General features: G+C 41.9%; 1 protein-coding gene across 1 annotated transcript in view; it reads right to left on the bottom strand.

Annotated features, from left to right (window-relative positions):
- brpf1 (bromodomain and PHD finger containing, 1) overlaps positions 1-14,941 on the bottom strand; it is a 41,002-nt gene extending 26,061 nt beyond the window's left edge. Inside the window, exons 1-6 of the mRNA XM_084087066.1 lie at positions 14,710-14,941; positions 13,245-13,965; positions 9,698-9,887; positions 4,400-4,687; positions 1,925-2,460; positions 325-493 (exon numbers count right to left, since the gene is read on the bottom strand). Coding sequence (XP_083943192.1) covers positions 325-493; positions 1,925-2,460; positions 4,400-4,687; positions 9,698-9,887; positions 13,245-13,924 — 1,863 coding nt within the window. The 5' untranslated portion in view covers positions 13,925-13,965; positions 14,710-14,941. The remainder of the gene's footprint in view (positions 1-324; positions 494-1,924; positions 2,461-4,399; positions 4,688-9,697; positions 9,888-13,244; positions 13,966-14,709) is intronic.
- Between the last annotated feature and the right edge of the window lie 4,280 nt (positions 14,942-19,221).

Genomic DNA, 19,221 nt, shown 5'->3' with positions numbered 1-19,221 from the left:
TTTACGTCACTTTTTTTTTTCCGAAAGTTACTTTTTTTACTTTCTCAAGTTACTTTTTTTACGACACTTTTTCTTCAAAAGTTACTTTTTTTACTTTCTCAAGTTACTTTTTTTACGTCACTTTTTTTCCGAAAGTTACTTTTTTTTACTTTTTCAAGTTACTTTTTTTACTTTCTCAAGTTACCTTTTTTACGACACTTTTTCTTCAAAAGTTACTTTTTTTACTTTCTCAAGTTACTTTTTTTTACTTTCTCAAGTTACTTTTTTTTGTACAATTGAGCTGTTTGAGTGTTTGTGAGGCAGTGTGTCGCTGCATGCACTGACCGTGGGTGTGAGCGGCTCGGCGTTGCGCTGGGACTGCAGGTGTGTCTGCAGACGTCGCAGGAGAGGAACACCGTTACGACTCTGTCTCTTCAGCGTCCAGTAGCTGTGCAGTCTCTGCATGAACTGACTCTTCCTCTGCACCGTCAGGTTACTGGTGATCTTACTCAACCTAAACCAGAAGACACCACACACTCAACTCCACACCAGTGCTCTTGAACGGAGGTCGACCGATAGATCGGCTGTGTCAAAACAAACTCCACGAGGCGTCAGTGATGTTTTATTTGGCCTCTAGAGGGCGCTCTCGTACTTCTCAGCCGCTCCAGCTATGGACGAAACACGGAAAACTATCGGTATGGATTTTTGCAGATTAATCGGCACTGATAACTGATCGTTCCAGCAAGCAGTGCCGATTAATTGCCAAAAATAGTATAGTCCTATACACACATATATATTGTAAACACAAACTTTTATTTTGGATGCGATTAATCGTTGCCCAGCACTAATTTTAATATATTAATATTTTTTATATTTAAAAAGTACAGTAAATTTTCATGGTTCAGTACCATTTTTACATTTTTGTGTTTTAAAGTTCAGCACTATTTTGTGTATCATGTTTGTTTTCAATAAGTATTCATTTAAAAAATATCGGTTAATTAATCAGTTATCGGCCAGTGTGGTTATCGGTAAAATCCACAATCGATCGACCTCCGCTCTCGAATAACTGCGCATTTCATTTCACAATAATATTTCCTAAAGAGCCCGACACGCTGTCAAAATAAAAGTCTGCTTCTGACACTTATCAGCCCGACAGAAAAACTAAACAGTCGATGCCGACGATCACACAATTCAAAATTCCGTTATATCGGTCAACACTCCCAAATGATTTATGAATAAATTATATTTTGATAAAATTACATTTTAAAGTCGTTTCTCTTAGCATTAGTTAATGCACTGAACTAACATAATTTGTCATGTTTGTTTTCATTCAGTATTCTTTTTAAAAACTATCAGTTAACTCATAATTTATTATCGAACCAGCCCAGTTATCGTTAAAATCCCCTCCGCTCTTGAATATGTTCACTTTGCGCATTTCATTTGACAATAATATTTCCTGAAATAATAAGAGCCCGACATGCTGTCAAAATAAAAGTCAGCTTCTGACACTTAACGGCCAAACAGAAAAACGTAACAGTCGATGCCGACGATCACACAATTCCAAATTCCGTTATAACGGTCGACAACAATTTTAATAAATAATTATTTGATAAAAGCAAATATTCTGCGTACTTTTGTACCGTTTTTCAGTTTTTGTAATAAAGTTCAGCACTATTTTATGTGTTATGTTTGTTTTCATTAAGTATTAATTTTAAAAACTATCAGTTAATTAATCAGTTATCGGCCAGTGTGGTTATCGGTAAAATCCAATATCGGTCGACCTCCGCTCTTGAATAACTTGAATCAGAAAATCGGCCAAACAGAAAAACTTAACAGTCGATGCCGATGATTCGATGACACAATTCCAAATTCCGTTATATCGGTCGACAACTCACAAATGATTTATGAATAAATAATTTGTTTAAAAAAAGCAAATATCCTGTACTTGTGTGGAGGAATGCACGGCACTGACACCACCGGTGCGGCCGCTCTCCTCTCCGCCAGGATCTTTCTGGCCCTCTTCATCTTCAGTCGTGATTTAGCTTTAGCTCTCTTCGCCCGCTCCGAGCTCCAGCCCTTCCCATCTTCCTCTCCGCCCGCCTCATCCTCCTCTTCCTCGGCCTCGCCCTCGCTGGGGGAGGAGCCTGCACTGGCCCCGCCCGCACCTGTGCTGGCCCCGCCCACTCCTGCCAGCGGCCGGGCCGACCCGGGCGGCGTGTGAATGTCACAGTACGCCGTTTTGCGCACGCTAAAGGACGTGCCGTTGGCACCGGTCTCGCGCACGGGCTCCATCTTCATGTAGAGGCCGGCCTGTTGGGCGCAGGTCACGTGGAAGGCGGTGTAGCAGTTCGCTTTGTGGCACTGGATGCAGGCGCCAGAGCCACGCTGTTTGCAGATGTAGCATGTTAGCTTCCAGCGCGCGGGAGGGATGTGCTCGATGCTGTCGATGGGCTCCAGGAACACCGTATTAGCAAAACACACCTGGAAGGAAAGCGGGAAATTGTGTAAGGGAAAAAATGCCTGAATGCGTCACGATGCAAAACACAAGTGCAATCACTGAAACTAAACATGCGACGATATGAAATTTTTTTCCAATACCGATAATTCTTTGTATTTGAAAGCCGATAACCGATATATTGGCCGATAAAAACTAAATCCATATTTTTATATAATTTTTGAGAGCCTGATTACAAAAACAAAAATCTCACCATTAAATCCACGTCTCAAACACACAATAATGATGTTCTCATGATAATTTTATGTAGCTGATATGACAGACTTGCGCTGCACATGTTGCACTGAACTGTATTTTCCTTTTTTGAAGTGATTCCAATCATATTTAAGCAATTCATAATCATCATGTTGAACAGTATGAACAGTGCGCATCTGAAGCGTCTCAGCTGAAGGAAATCCATTATTTATCGGCATTAATATAGCGGATTTTTTTTTTTATCAGGCCGATAACGATAACATTAAAAATGAACATATATTAGCCGATACCGATGTTGTGGCCGATATATGCACTGAAAGGCATTTGATTTTCAAATAATTGTATCTCGGCCAAATATTTATTCAGCTTATTTATTCAGCTTCCAGATAATGTATAAATCTCAATAAATAAATAAAAAATTACCCTTGTGACTGGCTTTGTGGTCCAGGGTCACATATAGTATATGGGCCGATACCGATATTGTGGCCGATATAAGCACTGAAACGCTCACCTCCGGGATCCAGAGCGCACACACCACATGAGCCCAGCGCGCGTCGTCGGTCTGCCTTAAGAGTGTGTGTGTGTGTGTGTGTGAGAGTGAGTGTGAGAGTGAGTGTCTCACCTCCGGGATCCAGAGCACACACACCACATGAGCCCAGCACACATCATTGGTCTGCCTTAAGAGTGTGTGTGTGTGTGTGTGTGTGTGTGTGTGTGTGTGTGTGTATGTGAGAGAGTGAGTGTGAGAGTGAGTGTCTCACCTCTGGGATCCAGAGCGCACACACCACATGAGCCCAGCGTGCATCATTGGTCTGCCTTAAGAGTGTGTGTGTGTGTGTGTGTGTGTGAGAGAGAGTGTGAGAGTGAGTGTCTCACCTCCGGGATCCAGAGCGCACACACCACATGAGCCCAGCGCGCGTCGTCGGTCTGCCTTAAGAGTGTGTGTGTGTGTGTGTGAGAGTGAGTGTGAGAGTGAGTGTCTCACCTCCGGGATCCAGAGCGCACACACCACATGAGCCCAGCACACATCATTGGTCTGCCTTAAGAGTGTGTGTGTGTGTGTGTGTGTGTGAGAGAGTGAGTGTGAGAGTGAGTGTCTCACCTCTGGGATCCAGAGCGCACACACCACATGAGCCCAGCGTGCATCATTGGTCTGCCTTAAGAGTGTGTGTGTGTGTGTGTGTGTGTGAGAGAGTGAGTGTGAGAGTGAGTGTCTCACCTCCGGGATCCAGAGCGCACACACCACATGAGCCCAGCACACATCATTGGTCTGCCTTAAGAGTGTGTGTGTGTGTGTGTGTGTGTGTGTGTGTGTGTGTGTGTGTGTGTGTGTGTGTGTGTGTGTGTGTGTGTGTGTGTGTGTGTGTGTGTGTGTGTGTGTGTGTGTGTGTGTGTGTGTGAGAGAGTGAGCGTGAGAGTGAGTATCTCACCTCCGGGATCCAGAGCGCACACACCACATGAGCCCAGCACACATCATTGGTCTGCCTTAAGAGTGTGTGTGTGTGTGTGTGTGTGTGTGTGTGTGTGTGTGTGTGTGTGTGTGTGTGAGAGAGTGAGTGTGAGAGTGAGTGTCTCACCTCCGGGATCCAGAGCGCACACACCACATGAGCCCAGCACACATCATTGGTCTGCCTTAAGAGTGTGTGTGTGTGTGTGTGTGTGTGTGTGTGTGTGTGTGTGAGAGAGTGAGCGTGAGAGTGAGTATCTCACCTCCGGGATCCAGAGCGCACACACCACATGAGCCCAGCGCGCGTCGTCGGTCTGCTTGAAGGCGCCGCCCTTGTTCGGGCAGAGCGCGCAGTCGACGGCTCGCGAGGGCGACTGCAGGCAGCGCCGGCACAGCCACTGGCCCTCGGGGATGTAGGGCACGCCGTAACACTCCTGGTGCACCGCCAGGTTACACATGTCACAGAACAGGATCACGTTACTGTTCTGACACTCGCCGTCGTTGCAGATGCAGCACACAGCGTCCTCATCGATCAGAGAGCTGGGGTCGCCCTGCAGGAGAGAGAGAGCGCATCAGCAATCACAATCACCTGTGTGTGTGTGTGTGTGTGTGTGTGTGTGTGTGTGTGTGTGATGGGTAGGTTTAGGGGTCGGGTTAGTGTGTGTGTGTGTGTGTGTGTGTGTGTGATGGGTAGGTTTAGGGATCGGGTTAGTGTGTGTGTGTGATGGGTAAGTTTAGGGGTCGGGTTAGTGTGTGTGTGTGTGTGATGGGTAGGTTTAGGGATCGGTTTAGAGTGTGTGTGTGTGTGTGATGGGTAGGTTTAGGGATCGGGTCACAAAGACAGCAAACCAGATGTGTGTGTGTGTGTGTGTGTGTGTTTTGGGCTTCAAAATCTCATCATCCATTGACTCCCATTATAAAGTTTGGAAGAACCAGGCCATTTTTTTTATTTTATATAACTCTGTGTGTTTGTCTGAAAGAAGTCATGGCTTGAGGGAGAGTAAATCATGGGATGATTTTAGTTTAGTTTTATCCCTTTGTTTTGCACAAATCAGTTGTTCCACAAGATGGCACCACAGTCTCACCAGAGTAAACAAAACTAAAGAGACGGAACAACAACAACAACCACAGACTCCCACACTGACCAGCGCTTGAGTGAGGAGGTTATGAGACAGTCTAACTTTAGTTTTAGTTTTGTTTATCAGTCATAACTTCTGGGGAAAAACAGCACAGACACTGGACTCGGATGAAACTTGTTAGACCTGCACAAAAATGTTATGATCTGTCCTGAAATAAACTGAATGAGATTTATTACAAACTGTTTCTTTGTATTTATCTTGGATATATTGTCAGCACTGGGCTTGATCACAACCATTTCTGACCCAGAAAAAACCCTGAACTATGTTATGATGTATACATATGATATATGATATGAAATTACATGGTCATATCGCCCAAACCTAACATGACATTTGTCAATAAGCAATTGCGTTAAGAAATCATGATCTCAACATTGCCCAAAACGACTGCGATTGCCACAATGGAAAAGCCCTAATGTCATCCAGATCTGCTGAATTTAGCTTTTCTTGTGTATACCACAAAAAAATACTGTCATTATGAAGTTGATAGTAAGAAATGAAAGTTTAATCTGCCCTTAAATACACATAAAACAAAGCTCTTTTACACAGCTTCCAATTTAAAAATATCCATTTAAACTAGGCTTTTACATTTCTGGCGTGTGCAAAACCTGCCTCCACTCTGCTAGGGTGTTATCGTTGAGATGTTGTTAAAAACACTGATCTTCTGGGCCGTTAGTGAGGCTCAAGTTCCTCTTTCAGTGTGTTTGTGGGTTTGTCAGCTGTTCTGGTACAAACGGTTCATCTGATGAAGAAGCAGAACGCTCTCCTCAACACACATGATGTGAGGAATCACTCAAACGCTGGACAACACACAAGCTCAACCTTAAAGAGCCACATTATGCTATTATAAAGCTTCCTAATTTTGTTTTTGAGTCTCTTACAAGAGGTTTACATGCATCCAAGGTCAAAAAACACTTTTTTTCTTTTCTCACAGTATCTGCGTTTCCATCACAGATTTGCACAAAACTTTTGCAATATTTTTTAAATGTCGATAAAAAACAATTGCGAAATGACGCCGTTTCCATTAACCGATGTTATGCAACTAAAACAAATTTTTTTCCTCTTGCGATAAGTCATTTCAACAATAATGGCAACGGATGTTAGCAGGTTTACAGTAGTTTGTCTTCAGCAAACTGTTTGCGGGCTTTCTTGTGAGCCAGCTTCAGAAGAGGCTTCCTTCTGGGACGACGGCCATGCAAACCGACTTGTTGCAGTGTGTGGTGTATGGACTGAGCACTGACACGCTGACCTTCTGCAACCTCTAAAGCAATGCTGGCACGATCATGCGTCTGTTTTTTGAAGCCAGCTTCTGCACCTGACGCACATCACGAGGACTCTTCGACTGACCCTCGCGAGGCCTGTTACGAGCGGACCCCGTCCTGGAAAGCCTCTGTATGACCCGGCCTGCACTGCGACTCAGTTTCAGGGTGTTACCAATCCTACAAATCCTTAGAGAGGTCTTTGCCATGAGGTGCCATGTTGAACATCCAGTGGTCAGTATGAGAGAATTGAACTCAAAGCACAAATGTTAACTGCTCTAATACAAGATACACACATTTGTATGGTCCTGTCAAGCAGACAAAAACATGAACATGATGAATAGGACATGTGGCTTTGCATGGTTAAACGACGTACAGCTATTATCACTTAGGGTGTACTCTCTTTTGTTGCCAGCTATGTTGACAATAATGGCTGTATATTGAGTTATTTTCAGAGGACAGTAAATATATATACAAGCAGAACATTGACTACTCTAAAATACATCCAAGTTTCATTTCTATAGTATTGTCCCGTGAGTAGATATACTAAAATGTTTGCTGAAATGTGAGGGGTGTACTCACTTTTGTGAGATACTGTACGTATATCTCAGCCGCCACACTAGCCATTATTATTGACCAAAGAGACGTGTTTTCACAGCATTAATGTCAAGGAAAGACTCTTATACTGAGAGCGGCTCGTATGAGTGTTTCTCCCTCCTTCTGCTTCACGATCTTGAGAAACTGTGGCATTTCTTTGTTGTTTAGAATCCAGTATTCCTGTGATACTTGTATTTTATGAGTTTAATAAAGAACTCTGAACGTCTTCTGTCCAAACACACCGCGTCATCTTTAAAGACTGATTGACTGTTACGTACGTCATGTGACTGTAAATGCGGAAAAACTGTTTCCGTTGCAGTTTTGCAAAATATTCCTTTTTCGAATAGCCTGAAAAACCACCTCATGCGAGCGTACAAACTTTTTTGCGATATATGGGAGTTTTTGTGAAATTGGCGCGTTTCCATTGGGCGTATTTTCAATTCTGAATTTCAATTTGCACAATTTGAAGGATAATAGAAACGCGGCTACTGTCTGAAACATTTCGATCAAGGATTGAGTCTCTCTAAACCCCGCCTCTCTGAGAGCTGCTCTGCTCTGATTGGTCAGAAAGCAAACGCTCATTATCATATCTGAATCTCAGCTCTTGATCACAGTGACACGAACAGTAACGATGGCGTGGGTTTCACCGTATCAATCTCAGAAAACAGCGTCTTCTCCACATGAACAACACGAACCAAACTCTTCCAGTCTCAGATACACTACAGTGTTTGAGGGCGGGGCTAAGAGACAGCCAATCAACACCAGAGGCTGGGATTATGCAAATTAGTTACAAACCTACACAGGTTCAGCAGGAAGTGAGACTGAATTACTGACGACTCGTTTCATTTCAGAATCGATCATTTATTTTAGGAGACAAAAAGTCCATTTAGCTGTGCTTTGAGCTTTAAAACTTTGCAGAGCTTTAACATTCATAAACAGCTGGATTACACACTGCCTGAAAGGGTATATCCGAAAAAGCACAAGTTAGTTAGTGACATCACTAACCCTAAATTGTACATAAACCCCGCCCCCGGGAACACGATTTATAGATTATCATGACAGAATATGAAGAGTTTGGTTCCAAAACGCGATAAATCCATTTTGATTAATTTGAGTAAAAATGTGTTTTCTTTACCAAGAATTTGGCAAGATGAAAAACGCTATTTTCTGTTTCAAACTTTCACATAGCATATTTAGGTTATAATAACAAAACAAATTCAAATCCAGATTTTGATTTTCAAAGATTTATTATAAAAACTGATCATTTTTTCCCCAAAATGCAATAAATTCATAACACTTTTTTCCCCAAATGCAATTAATCCATTGAATCAATATAAAAGTTATTTTTCATATTGAAACTGTTGAAAATACACAACAAAATAAGTTGATCCATCCACATATGACACCCTGAACTCGATCAATATCTTATTAACGTTACAGGCACTGGACTAAAAATACATTCAATCAGCTATCGCTAGGAAATACCTCCTGAACTTTTTTGACGGCGATCATCTGTAAAACGGCTTAGTCCTGCTCGGTTTTCGTTGACTTTGAGTAAAACAATTGAAAGTTTTTCAAAAGATCCCCTGGGTTCAACGTGTCAGCGTGACAGAAGTTTGATGCTGTCGTGTGAGAACAAGCAATAGCCGGCATTTTTCCTCCTCCCGCGCCTCGTCTTCTTAATCTCCTCACGTAAATGATTAGATTTCGATGGCTTACGTTTCTTCCCTACCGCAGAAACCACCACAGGTTCATCAATGCCGTCAAAATTATAAAAGATTTTGTTTGATTGTTGATCAAAAAGTACAAAGTAGATAGGAAAAACTAGGATGCCGGGTGTATTCAAAGCGCTGCCGTTACTGTTTACAGTGCGTGGAATGGTGCGCTGTGATTGGTTGAGAGCGGATTTATCTCATTCTGCAGAGAAAGGAGACTGGCGTTTGTCGCGGTTTGGAAAGAAAGGGAGAAAACATGACAGAATAACACGGCGGATATCGCATTTTACATAAAATTTAAAATTGACTTTTCAATACTGACCCTATACAATACTGATGTTTGCAGGAACTAAATTTTTTTTTAAATGGCGTTTATCGCGTTTTGGAACCAAACTCTTCATATGCTAATCAATGACTAGAAGATAATTAACTCCACATCAGAAACATAAATTCATCAACTAGCCATTCAGAAATGTTGCTCTACATGTCGTCACTTCTTCTAGAGTCTCTCCATCTTTGTCCGACTTTGAACAAAAGGCTAAACGATTTTGAAATTTTCACACGCACACAAGCTCTTAAAGCTCCGCCCCTTGTGCCGGGAGCAGCAGCTCATTTGCATTTAAAGGGAAAGACACAAAAACAGTGCATTTTTGCTCACCCTCAAAAAGTGACAATTTTAACATGCTATAAAAAAATATCTGTGGGGTATTTTGAGCTAAAACTTCACACACACACTCTGGGGACATCAGAGACTCATTTTACACCTTGTGAGAAGGGCATTATACCACCCCTTTAAGAGTTATGGAGTGTTTGCCAGTAAAGCTTCATTAAAGCGCTGCTGTAAATCTCACCTTGTTGTGGCTCTCGAAGTAAGACTCCTTCTCCAGTCGGTCCATCAGATACTCGAACACCTCCTGAAGGATGGGCGCCACCCCATCAGTGCGACGCCGGTCGTTCATGATGTCCAGCCAGATGTAGTCCTCCTCGTCTATATCATACTCCACCTCTTCATCCAGCTCCTCGGCAGACTTATCAATGTACCTGGAGGAGGAGAAGGACGTGGCGTCAGGGTTTTACATGCAAACCTCACTGCGGTTACAGGCTACAATAAACTATAAAACACTCTTTAGGAGTGAAATATGTCTTCATTTGAATGTGAATGAGCGAGACTTCCAATTCGTTGGACGGTATGAATTGGAATATATCATTAGACTCTATACTAACTTTAGCTGGACAATAACTTTATTCTAGAGCTGCTGTAAAGCCAAAACAATCTGTTACTGTAATTTCCTATTATTACTGTAAAGCTGCTTTGAAGTGATCTATATTGTTAAAAGCGCTGTATAAATGAAGGTGACTTGACTATAGGTGAATGATTTAGAAGAATAACAAAGTGCAGTAAATGCTAAAACTATTTACAAACCAGTGTGTTTATAATTATGACAATACAATAAAATAATGCAAATATCAAGCAGCATAAAAGCTCTGACGTGATTGACAGGCTCTTTGCTCACTTTGCTCACTTTGAATAAAAGTTTAATTCCTCATGCTACTAGCCACACGCTGCAAAGCTTCTGGACTGACAACCATAATTAAATGCGGGATTAAATCGGAAAATGCGATGATTGACAGTGATGTAACCATAGCAACGGTTGGGACAAACAAATCTGATGTCAGAACAGATCTGCGCATTAAGACCTGCCGCTTGTTCTAATGTGTGTTTGTTCTTCAAAGAACTTGCTTTGTTGTTGCAACTTTTTGTAGGAAGACTGTGCTTTTTGTATCATTTTCATATTTTTATTATTCATATTTATATAGTGGTACCGTCATGTAAATATGATTTTAAAAAGACTGTCGATGGCAATAGTTTGTTATAATTAGTTCTCTCCCAGCTAATGCTGTAGACTAGGCCTATACAGGGAACACAGGTTAAAATTAACACTATTAAACTATATATTCAGATGCTATTTATTTTCACTAGGGTTCAACATGAGGGTTATGAATTCACCCGATCATTTTTTAGTCGCTTCTCATGAAATTTGGTCGGATATGCGAATGTTTAACTCACTGAAATATGATTGGAATCACTTCAAAAAGGGAAATTACAGTTCAGTGCAACACAAGTGTCATATCGGCTGCATAACATTATCATGAGAGCATCATAATCGTGTGTTTGGGATGTGGTTTTAATGGTGAGACTTTTGTTTTTGTAATCAGGCTTTTTTTTTTTAATATATAAAAATTTGGATTTAGATTTATAGGCCAATATATCAGTTATGATCATCAGTATCAGCCAAAATGTTCATATCAGTGCATCCCTGATTTTCAGATCTAATAATTACACGCAAATAAAAACTGTATACAACTCAGTTTGCACATAAGGTAAAATAAAGTAAGATAAGATGGAAGAAAAAAAAGGTAAGATAAAATGGACAGAATCTGAAAGCTGAGACTTAGTTTCAGCTGAATCATAAAGTCAAACACAGTCTTAATTAAACAGACCTTTAACTTCTACAGCCCTGAACTCGACAAGACCTTCTTCACACACAGTATGAGTTTGACACGTTTGTCCCGCCTCCTTTTGATTGACAGGATATAACTGGCCCTGATCATTGGCTGTGTTTAAACAATCGACTGTTAGTGAAAATAATTGCGGTAATTATCGTCCGATAACGACTACTGACCGATACATTGTGCATCCCTGATCATTTATTAAAAAGCAGAAAGTGGTCACTATGTCTAAATGGTTAGTTTTTGTAGTAAACAATTTGTAATTACTTTGTAACTCCATCCAGGTCATAGGGGCAAAAAAAAAAAAAAAAAAAAAAAAAAACCCCTTAACAAAAATATAGAGATATATAAAATCTGGAAAATATTGCGATATGAATTTTTAGCTCCCATGATCCCATTATATCCAGTGAAGCGTCGCTCACTGACAGATCTCTACACTCACAAACACAATCAAGCTGTTCACACTGCACAATAAATCTGACACTGTGTGTGTGTGTGTGTGTGTGTGTGTGTGTGTGTGTGTGTGTGTGTGTGTGTGTGTGTGTGTGTGTGTGGATCATGGCAGTGGTCTAGTTTTGTCATGTTGGCTGATCACCGACCGACTACATTACAAACGAGAGCTGCAATAACCCAAACCTGCTGATCTTTCTCTTCACACTGAGAAACAGTTTTAAATAAAGTTAAAGCTAATAAATTAATCATCAACACAAAAAAAGACCAGAAATAAATGCAAAATAATAAAAAACGTCTCTGTGAAGTCAAAATGAACAATTATTGTTTCTGGGAAATGAACTGAAATGTTGCACATAATGTAGTTTTCATGAACACTCGTCTTCGAGACATCATTAACAGTAATTAAGCTCCTCTCTGGCGGTTTATAGCGAACTAATGAACTGTGAACTGTGACGTTACGTGACTTTGTTCACAAGCGGTTTTATTGGCGTGTTAGCGTGTGTCTGAAACACTGATTGAGCGATTAAAGGGAACATGATACAGAGTTAGATGAACGATTATACGAGAATAACGAGCACTGCTGGACTGATCAACACCTGTTAAAGACCGTAAGTTGGGTTATTTTTCTTATTTCTTAAACACTGCTAAGATCAACTTCTGAAGATCTCACACCTGAAGATATTACGGTATACACACTGATATTCAAAGTAATATTGTGAAATATTATTCCAGTGTAAATCAGCTGTTTTCTATGTGAATATACAGTAAAGTGTAATTTATTCAAAGCTGAATTTCCAGCATCATTACTCCAGTCTTCAGTGTCACATGATCCTTCAGAAATCACTCTAATATGAGGATTTGATGCTCAAGAAACATTTATGATTATTATCAGTGTTAAAAACAGTTTTTTACATTTTTATTTCAGGATTCTTTGATGAATAGAAAGTAACATTAAACACTACCGGTCAAAAGTTTGGGGTCAGTACGAAATTTTTTTTTTGGAAAGAAATAAAATAAATCAATGTTTTTATTCATCAAGGATGCATTAAATTGATCAAAAGTTACAGTAAAGACATTTATAATGTTAGAAAAGATTATATTTTTGATAAATGCTGTTCTTTTGAACTTTCTATTCATCAAAGAATCAAAATGTACACAACTGTTTTCAACATTAATAATCATAAATGTTTCTCGTGCATCAAATCATCATATTAGAATGTGTGTGTGTGTGTGTGTGTGTGTGTGTGATCTCAGAATAAACCTCCTTCAGGCTGATCAAGACCCCTCCTCATCACCCTGTCGGGGGTTATTCTGAGATCTCACACACACACACACACACACCTGAAGGGGGTTATTTTGAGAGAACCACCAGCTGTATGTACATTATCCTTTACATACACATACATACACATTTGGGAGGTGTGTGAGCCGTACCTGTAGTAAGACATGGGTCGGGGGGGCGCGTCGGGCCGGTCCTGGTCCAGCTCTCGAAACACCACCTCCGGCAGCTTGACGGGCGGGTTCACGTGATGATGATGAGACGAGTCCTTCTTCTTCTCTTTACTCTTGTGCTTCCCCGTTTTCTGAGTGCCTTTCTCCCCGTTGGCCCCGTCTAACCGGTCCTTCCCGATTCCCGGGGCCTCGCCTCCGTTACACGGGCCCGATCCCGACACCGGAGTCTCCTCGGCACCGCTGTCCTCCTCCGAAACCACATCCAGGTTATCGAAGATGCTGATCCGGTGGACCCGGCCGCGGATCTCGAGCTCCACCATGCGCTGGGCCTCGGCGTAGGTCATGGTTTCTCTGACGGGCGAGTCCGAGCGATCAGTCGGGCTTCCCGGCGTCGGCACCGGCCCGGTGACCCCTGAGCCGGTGCTGGAGTCGGGTCCGTCGGCGCAGCCGGGCAAGGCGGAGCGCGGGGGACGACCCTTGCGCTTCTTCTGAGGGCTGGCCTGAGGCGGAGGCGGGTTCTCGTGGTCATAGTGGTACAGGTGGTACTCGATGCCGCTGTAGCTCTTGTAGACCTTGCGGCAGGTTTCCACCGGACACTCGTACGGGGGCTTGGTCGCGCGCAGGTTGTGGCAGAACGTCTTGACGTCGAAGTCCAGTCCCATGCCGTCGATGCACACACACACCGCAGCGTCACGACTTACATCTGTCAGGACCACAAACACAAAGCAAAAAACTTCATTAACTTTATCCTTCCCTCGCACTTTATAACACATCTTTCCCTCGCGGGTCAAAATGACCCGAGGCCCTAAAAATATACTTAATTTTTTCTTTTCTTTTTTGTCCAGAAAGCTTATTTTATTTCATTTTGATCATTTTCTTTCTATTTTTTGGGGTGAGATTTTACTTTTACATTACTAGATTTAATGAAAAAATAGTAATTTAAGCACATTCCTCATTCCTTTCAACTTAAATTCAAAATAATTTCACAATTTACAAGTAATTTCTGAGTGCAAATCGTGTCTACATCAGAAGCCGAGAACTGACTGAAGTGTAACACTGTAACATGCCTTTCCCTCCATTATGCAGATCTGTTGATTTCTGCAGCGTTACACATGAACACAGATGATGTTACAGAGACTCATTTAATCTGTTTACTACAAAACATGCACTGAAATTCAAACATTAAGCTTTATGGGGGGGGGGGGGGGGGGGGACTAGTATCATACTGTGGTACTAAATGATTACCATAGTCATTTACACTGTATTTACATGATACTCTAAAAAAAACTTCAAAGAATTTACCATGGTACAGGTTCAAACACATGGTATCTCCATGGTAGTTTTTCTTAGTGGCTGACTGAATGCAACCCCGCCTTTTCTTTGCAAATGTGTCAAGTATAAAAACATTAGCACGTGAAATATGAGTTAATATGATAATTTTACTCACAATCAGATCTCTAACAGGTGAAAGTGTTTTGTCGTAAACACTTAACGTTAATACTCCAGAGTCCACGGCGGATTTCACGCTCCCTCCGAGAATGAGGATTGACACTGAGATGAGTTTAATTCACAACAGAAGAGTTTGAACAGAATTACTAGATCCTTTATGAATTCTGATCATCACACACACTGAATAACACCAGGAACTGAAGCTAACGAACAAAGGGGCTACCGCGCGATCCGCATCCGCACATTCACCAATCCTCCACACGGGAACCGGAGTTTTTAAAAGTATTTTGGCGACAGTATTTCTAATTCGTAACATACAGTCAGTCAACGCAGATATTTGATAAAATCCAACCAGAACTCTCCATATGTCCTTGATTATTTTTATGCTTCTCTCTATACTGACGAATCAGCCGTCGGCCGTCACGCGGTTACTCTGCTGCGTCTGTACATTTAGTATGCGAGTAGAAAAACAAATAACGCTGCAAGTAATGTTGGATTAGTGTTATTTTAGCTGTAATATTTAGATTGTTTACATAGAATAAGGCATATTGGCTCCAATTTATGGGCATTACAGCGGTGCGAATATGAGTGGATTGGGTGTGTGTACGCTTTGCATCAGATATTTGAATGTGTCGCATGAGCGCAGTGGCCGGTTCTGGCCTGCAGAGGGCGCTAGTTTACCTTCATCGATCACTTCGTATAAAAAAATAAACATGTTTACCCATGTTTACTTAAAGGGATAGTTCCCCCCAAAAATGAAAATGCTGCCCATATTCTACAGGTTTGGAATAAACTTGAGGGCAAGGGTTAATTTTTGGGTGAACTTTCCAGACGCAAGAACAAATGTAGGGCGGGGCTTGGCAATTGATTAGATGGTTGTGGTTTGCTATTGGTTGATCTCATGTGAGTGACAGGTGGCCCCGCCTCGCACCAGTAAACACATCGTCAGAGAAGAGGGAGGGGAAGTTATTTTCATTCAAGATTTCATTTAAAGGCTTTCACAATGCACTTTTCTTTTCACATGTTCTCATTTATTTTGAATGCATTTGACAATCAAAGATCTAAGTGATCTTGTATTTCAGTAAAAACACAAATGACTTTGGCTCCATATGTGAGACAAGTATGAATGCCTATATGGCACATAAGTAAAAAATATCATAATTATGACATTAGTCGAAATTATGATATAAAAATGTGAAATTATTAGTCAAGTTAAGTCACCGTCATTTATATAGCGCTTTTTACAAATACAAATTGTTTCAAAGCAGCTTCACGGTGATAATAGGAAAATAATGCAACAAAGATTGTTTTGGCTTTGCAGCAGCTCTAGAAGAAAATCATTACCTAGCTTAAGTAAGATTATGACTGATTAATTTCCGTTGTAAAAAATCATAAGTTATTAACTTAGGGGCCACTCACACAACACTGTTTTCAACTGAAAACAGAAAACTTTTAATACGTTCTGGCTGTTCATTTACACGACAACTGTGTTTTGGTGGCCTGAGAACACAAACTTTAAAGAAGGTTTCAAAGTGCAAGTTTTTGAAAATGAGATTTGATACCGCTATCATCTCCGTGTAAACTTCAAAAACGTGCATCTGTGAAAATGGTGACGGCATGCACATGTGTATTACGTGTTTAGTTTATAGGCATGCGCGTTTGAATGCGTGTGTGCGTGGGCGCATAGTCTTTCTTTTACAAGTTGACATCTCCAAATTACTTGTCTGGCATGAATTATACAGTGTTTTTAGTCGTTTCCGCGGATCCGTGTGAACGGGAATCATTTTGATAACGTTTTCATCGGTACAGGGGAAAAACGTTTGTCTTTAAAACAACTTTGGTTGTGTTAATGAGGCCTTTGCAGGGGAGAGTCTAGTTGAAACGGTCTCTGCTGACACTTCAGGGATGCATTGTGGTCGTGTCTAGGCACTGGTCCACCATCTAAACTGGATACGGCCCGGATCCGGCTGACTAGATCATGCGTTGTGGTCGTGTCTAGGCACAGGTCCACCATCTAAACTGGATACGGCCCGGATCCGGCTGACTAGATTATGCGTTGTGGTCGTGTCTAGGCACAGGTGCGTTGTGTTGTGGTCGTGTCTAGGCACAGGTCCACCATCTAAACTGGATACGGCCCGGATCCGGCTGACTAGATCATGCGTTGTGGTCGTGTCTAGGCACAGGTCCACCATCTAAACTGGATACGGCCCGGATCCGGCTGACTAGATCATGCATTGTGGTCGTGTCTAGGCACAGGTCCACCATCTAAACTGGATACGGCCCGGATCCGGCTGACTACATCATGTGTTGTGGTCGTGTACGGTAAACCTCGGGATTTTACATGATTTGAATTATTGAAATTGATAATGTGCTATGTGTAGGCCAGGTTAAAGAGATGTGTTTTTAGTCTAGCTTTGAACTGACTGGATACGGCCCGGATCCGGCTGACTCCGCCCCGGATCCGGCTGACTACATCATGCGTTGTGGTCGTGTCTAGGCACAGGTCCACCATCTAAACTGGATACGGCCCGGATCCGGCTGACTACATCATGCGTTGTGGTCGTGTCTAGGCACAGGTCCACCATCTAAACTGGATACGGCCCGGATCCGGCTGACTACATCATGCGTTGTGGTCGTGTCTAGGCACTGGTCCACCATCTAAACTGGATACGGCCCGGATCCGGCTGACTAGATTATGCGTTGTGGTCGTGTCTAGGCACAGGTCCACCATCTAAACTGGATACGGCCCGGATCCGGCTGACTAGATCATGCGTTGTGGTCGTGTCTAGGCGCAGGTCCTCCATCTGATCTGGATATGGCCCGGATCCGGCTGACTCCGCCCCGGATCCGGCTGACTACATCATGCGTTGTGGTCGTGTCTAGGCACAGGTCCACCATCTAAACTGGATACGGCCCGGATCCGGCTGACTACATCATGCGTTGTGGTCGTGTCTAGGCACTGGTCCACCATCTAAACTGGATACGGCCTGGATCCGGCTGACTACATCATGCGTTGTGGTCGTGTCTAGGCACAGGTCCACCATCTAAACTGGATACGGCCTGGATCCGGCTGACTACATCATGCGTTGTGGTCGTGTCTAGGCACAGGTCCACCATCTAAACTGGATACGGCCCGGATCTGGCTGACTACATCATGTGTTGTGGTCGTGTCTAGGCACAGGTCCTCCATCTGATCTGGATACGGCCTGGATCCGGCTGACTACATCATGCGTTGTGGTCGTGTCTAGGCACAGGTCCACCATCTAAACTGGATACGGCCCGGATCCGGCTGACTACATCATGTGTTGTGGTCGTGTACGGTAAACCTCGGGATTTTACATGATTTGAATTATTGAAATTGATAATGTGCTATGTGTAGGCCAGGTTAAAGAGATGTGTTTTTAGTCTAGCTTTGAACTGACAGAGTGTGTCTGCTTCTCAAACAACATTAGGAAGACTAATTCCAGTGTTTAGGTGCTATATGAGAAGGATCCAGCAGTCGATTTTGATATTCTAGGTATTATCTACTGGCCAGATTTTTGAGATTACAATAGACGTGAAGGACTATAATTCGTTAAGAGCTCGCTCACATACAGTACTTTCAGAATTAAGTGGTAGGAAATTACTAGTCATCCAATTATTTTGTGAACTGGTAAGTTTCGTCGAGGCACGAAGAAGTATAGAGCTGAGTATCATTAGCGTAACAGTGAAAGCAAAATTTCTGACACTGCTAGAAAATTATCGCAGGTTATCTTTGGTCACAAGACCGTGATAACGGCCGTCTTTAAACCTCTCTCACTGTATGACGTAGCGTAGGATCACCGTTTAGGGGCCACAACCACAGAAAACACCACGACTGGGCCACCAATAACAGCAGTATTGGATCTGACAGCTGCTAGTAAACAATCTCATAATGCTTTGTCTGTTTGCTTTGGGCATTGATACTGTTTCCTTTGCAATGACATTAGCCAATCATAACAGTGGCTGTTCACTGACAAACCAAGCAGCCGCAGCTTGAAAACATATCATTTCAGACAGTAAATAATTGTCTGAGTTGTTGAAAATAATAGTTTTTCCACATATATTGGCCTATATAGTATATTTGTTTTTTAGTGAAATTTTGTAAAAAAAAAAATAAAATAAAAAACCTTATTAACATTATAAGAGAACCTCAGGGAACACTTTTTTAAATACTTAAAAAAAATCTATTTCATGACCCCTTTAAGTTAAACAACTATTTTCAAAACCAGGCAATGCTGAAATATAGCTTCAAATCTGATCTTCTCAGGGAAGAGATTATAGGCCTATAAGTTATAACAATGACTTTTATGTCAGAATTAAGATTTACAAGCATGTTTTTTTTTTCTTATGTGGCAAAAATGGGCTTCCATAGAGAAGAGAAGAAACACAAAGACTATTTTTCCGTCCAGTTTGTCATATGATGCTGGTACATGACATGAGGCTCTTGTCCTGAGGGAGAATATATACACAAACAAACCCATGATGACTC

Source organism: Abramis brama (assembly GCF_963993115.1).
Source record: "Abramis brama genome assembly, chromosome: 16".
NCBI lineage: Eukaryota > Metazoa > Chordata > Actinopteri > Cypriniformes > Leuciscidae > Abramis > Abramis brama.
This window is presented reverse-complemented; position numbering and strand designations above follow the sequence as displayed.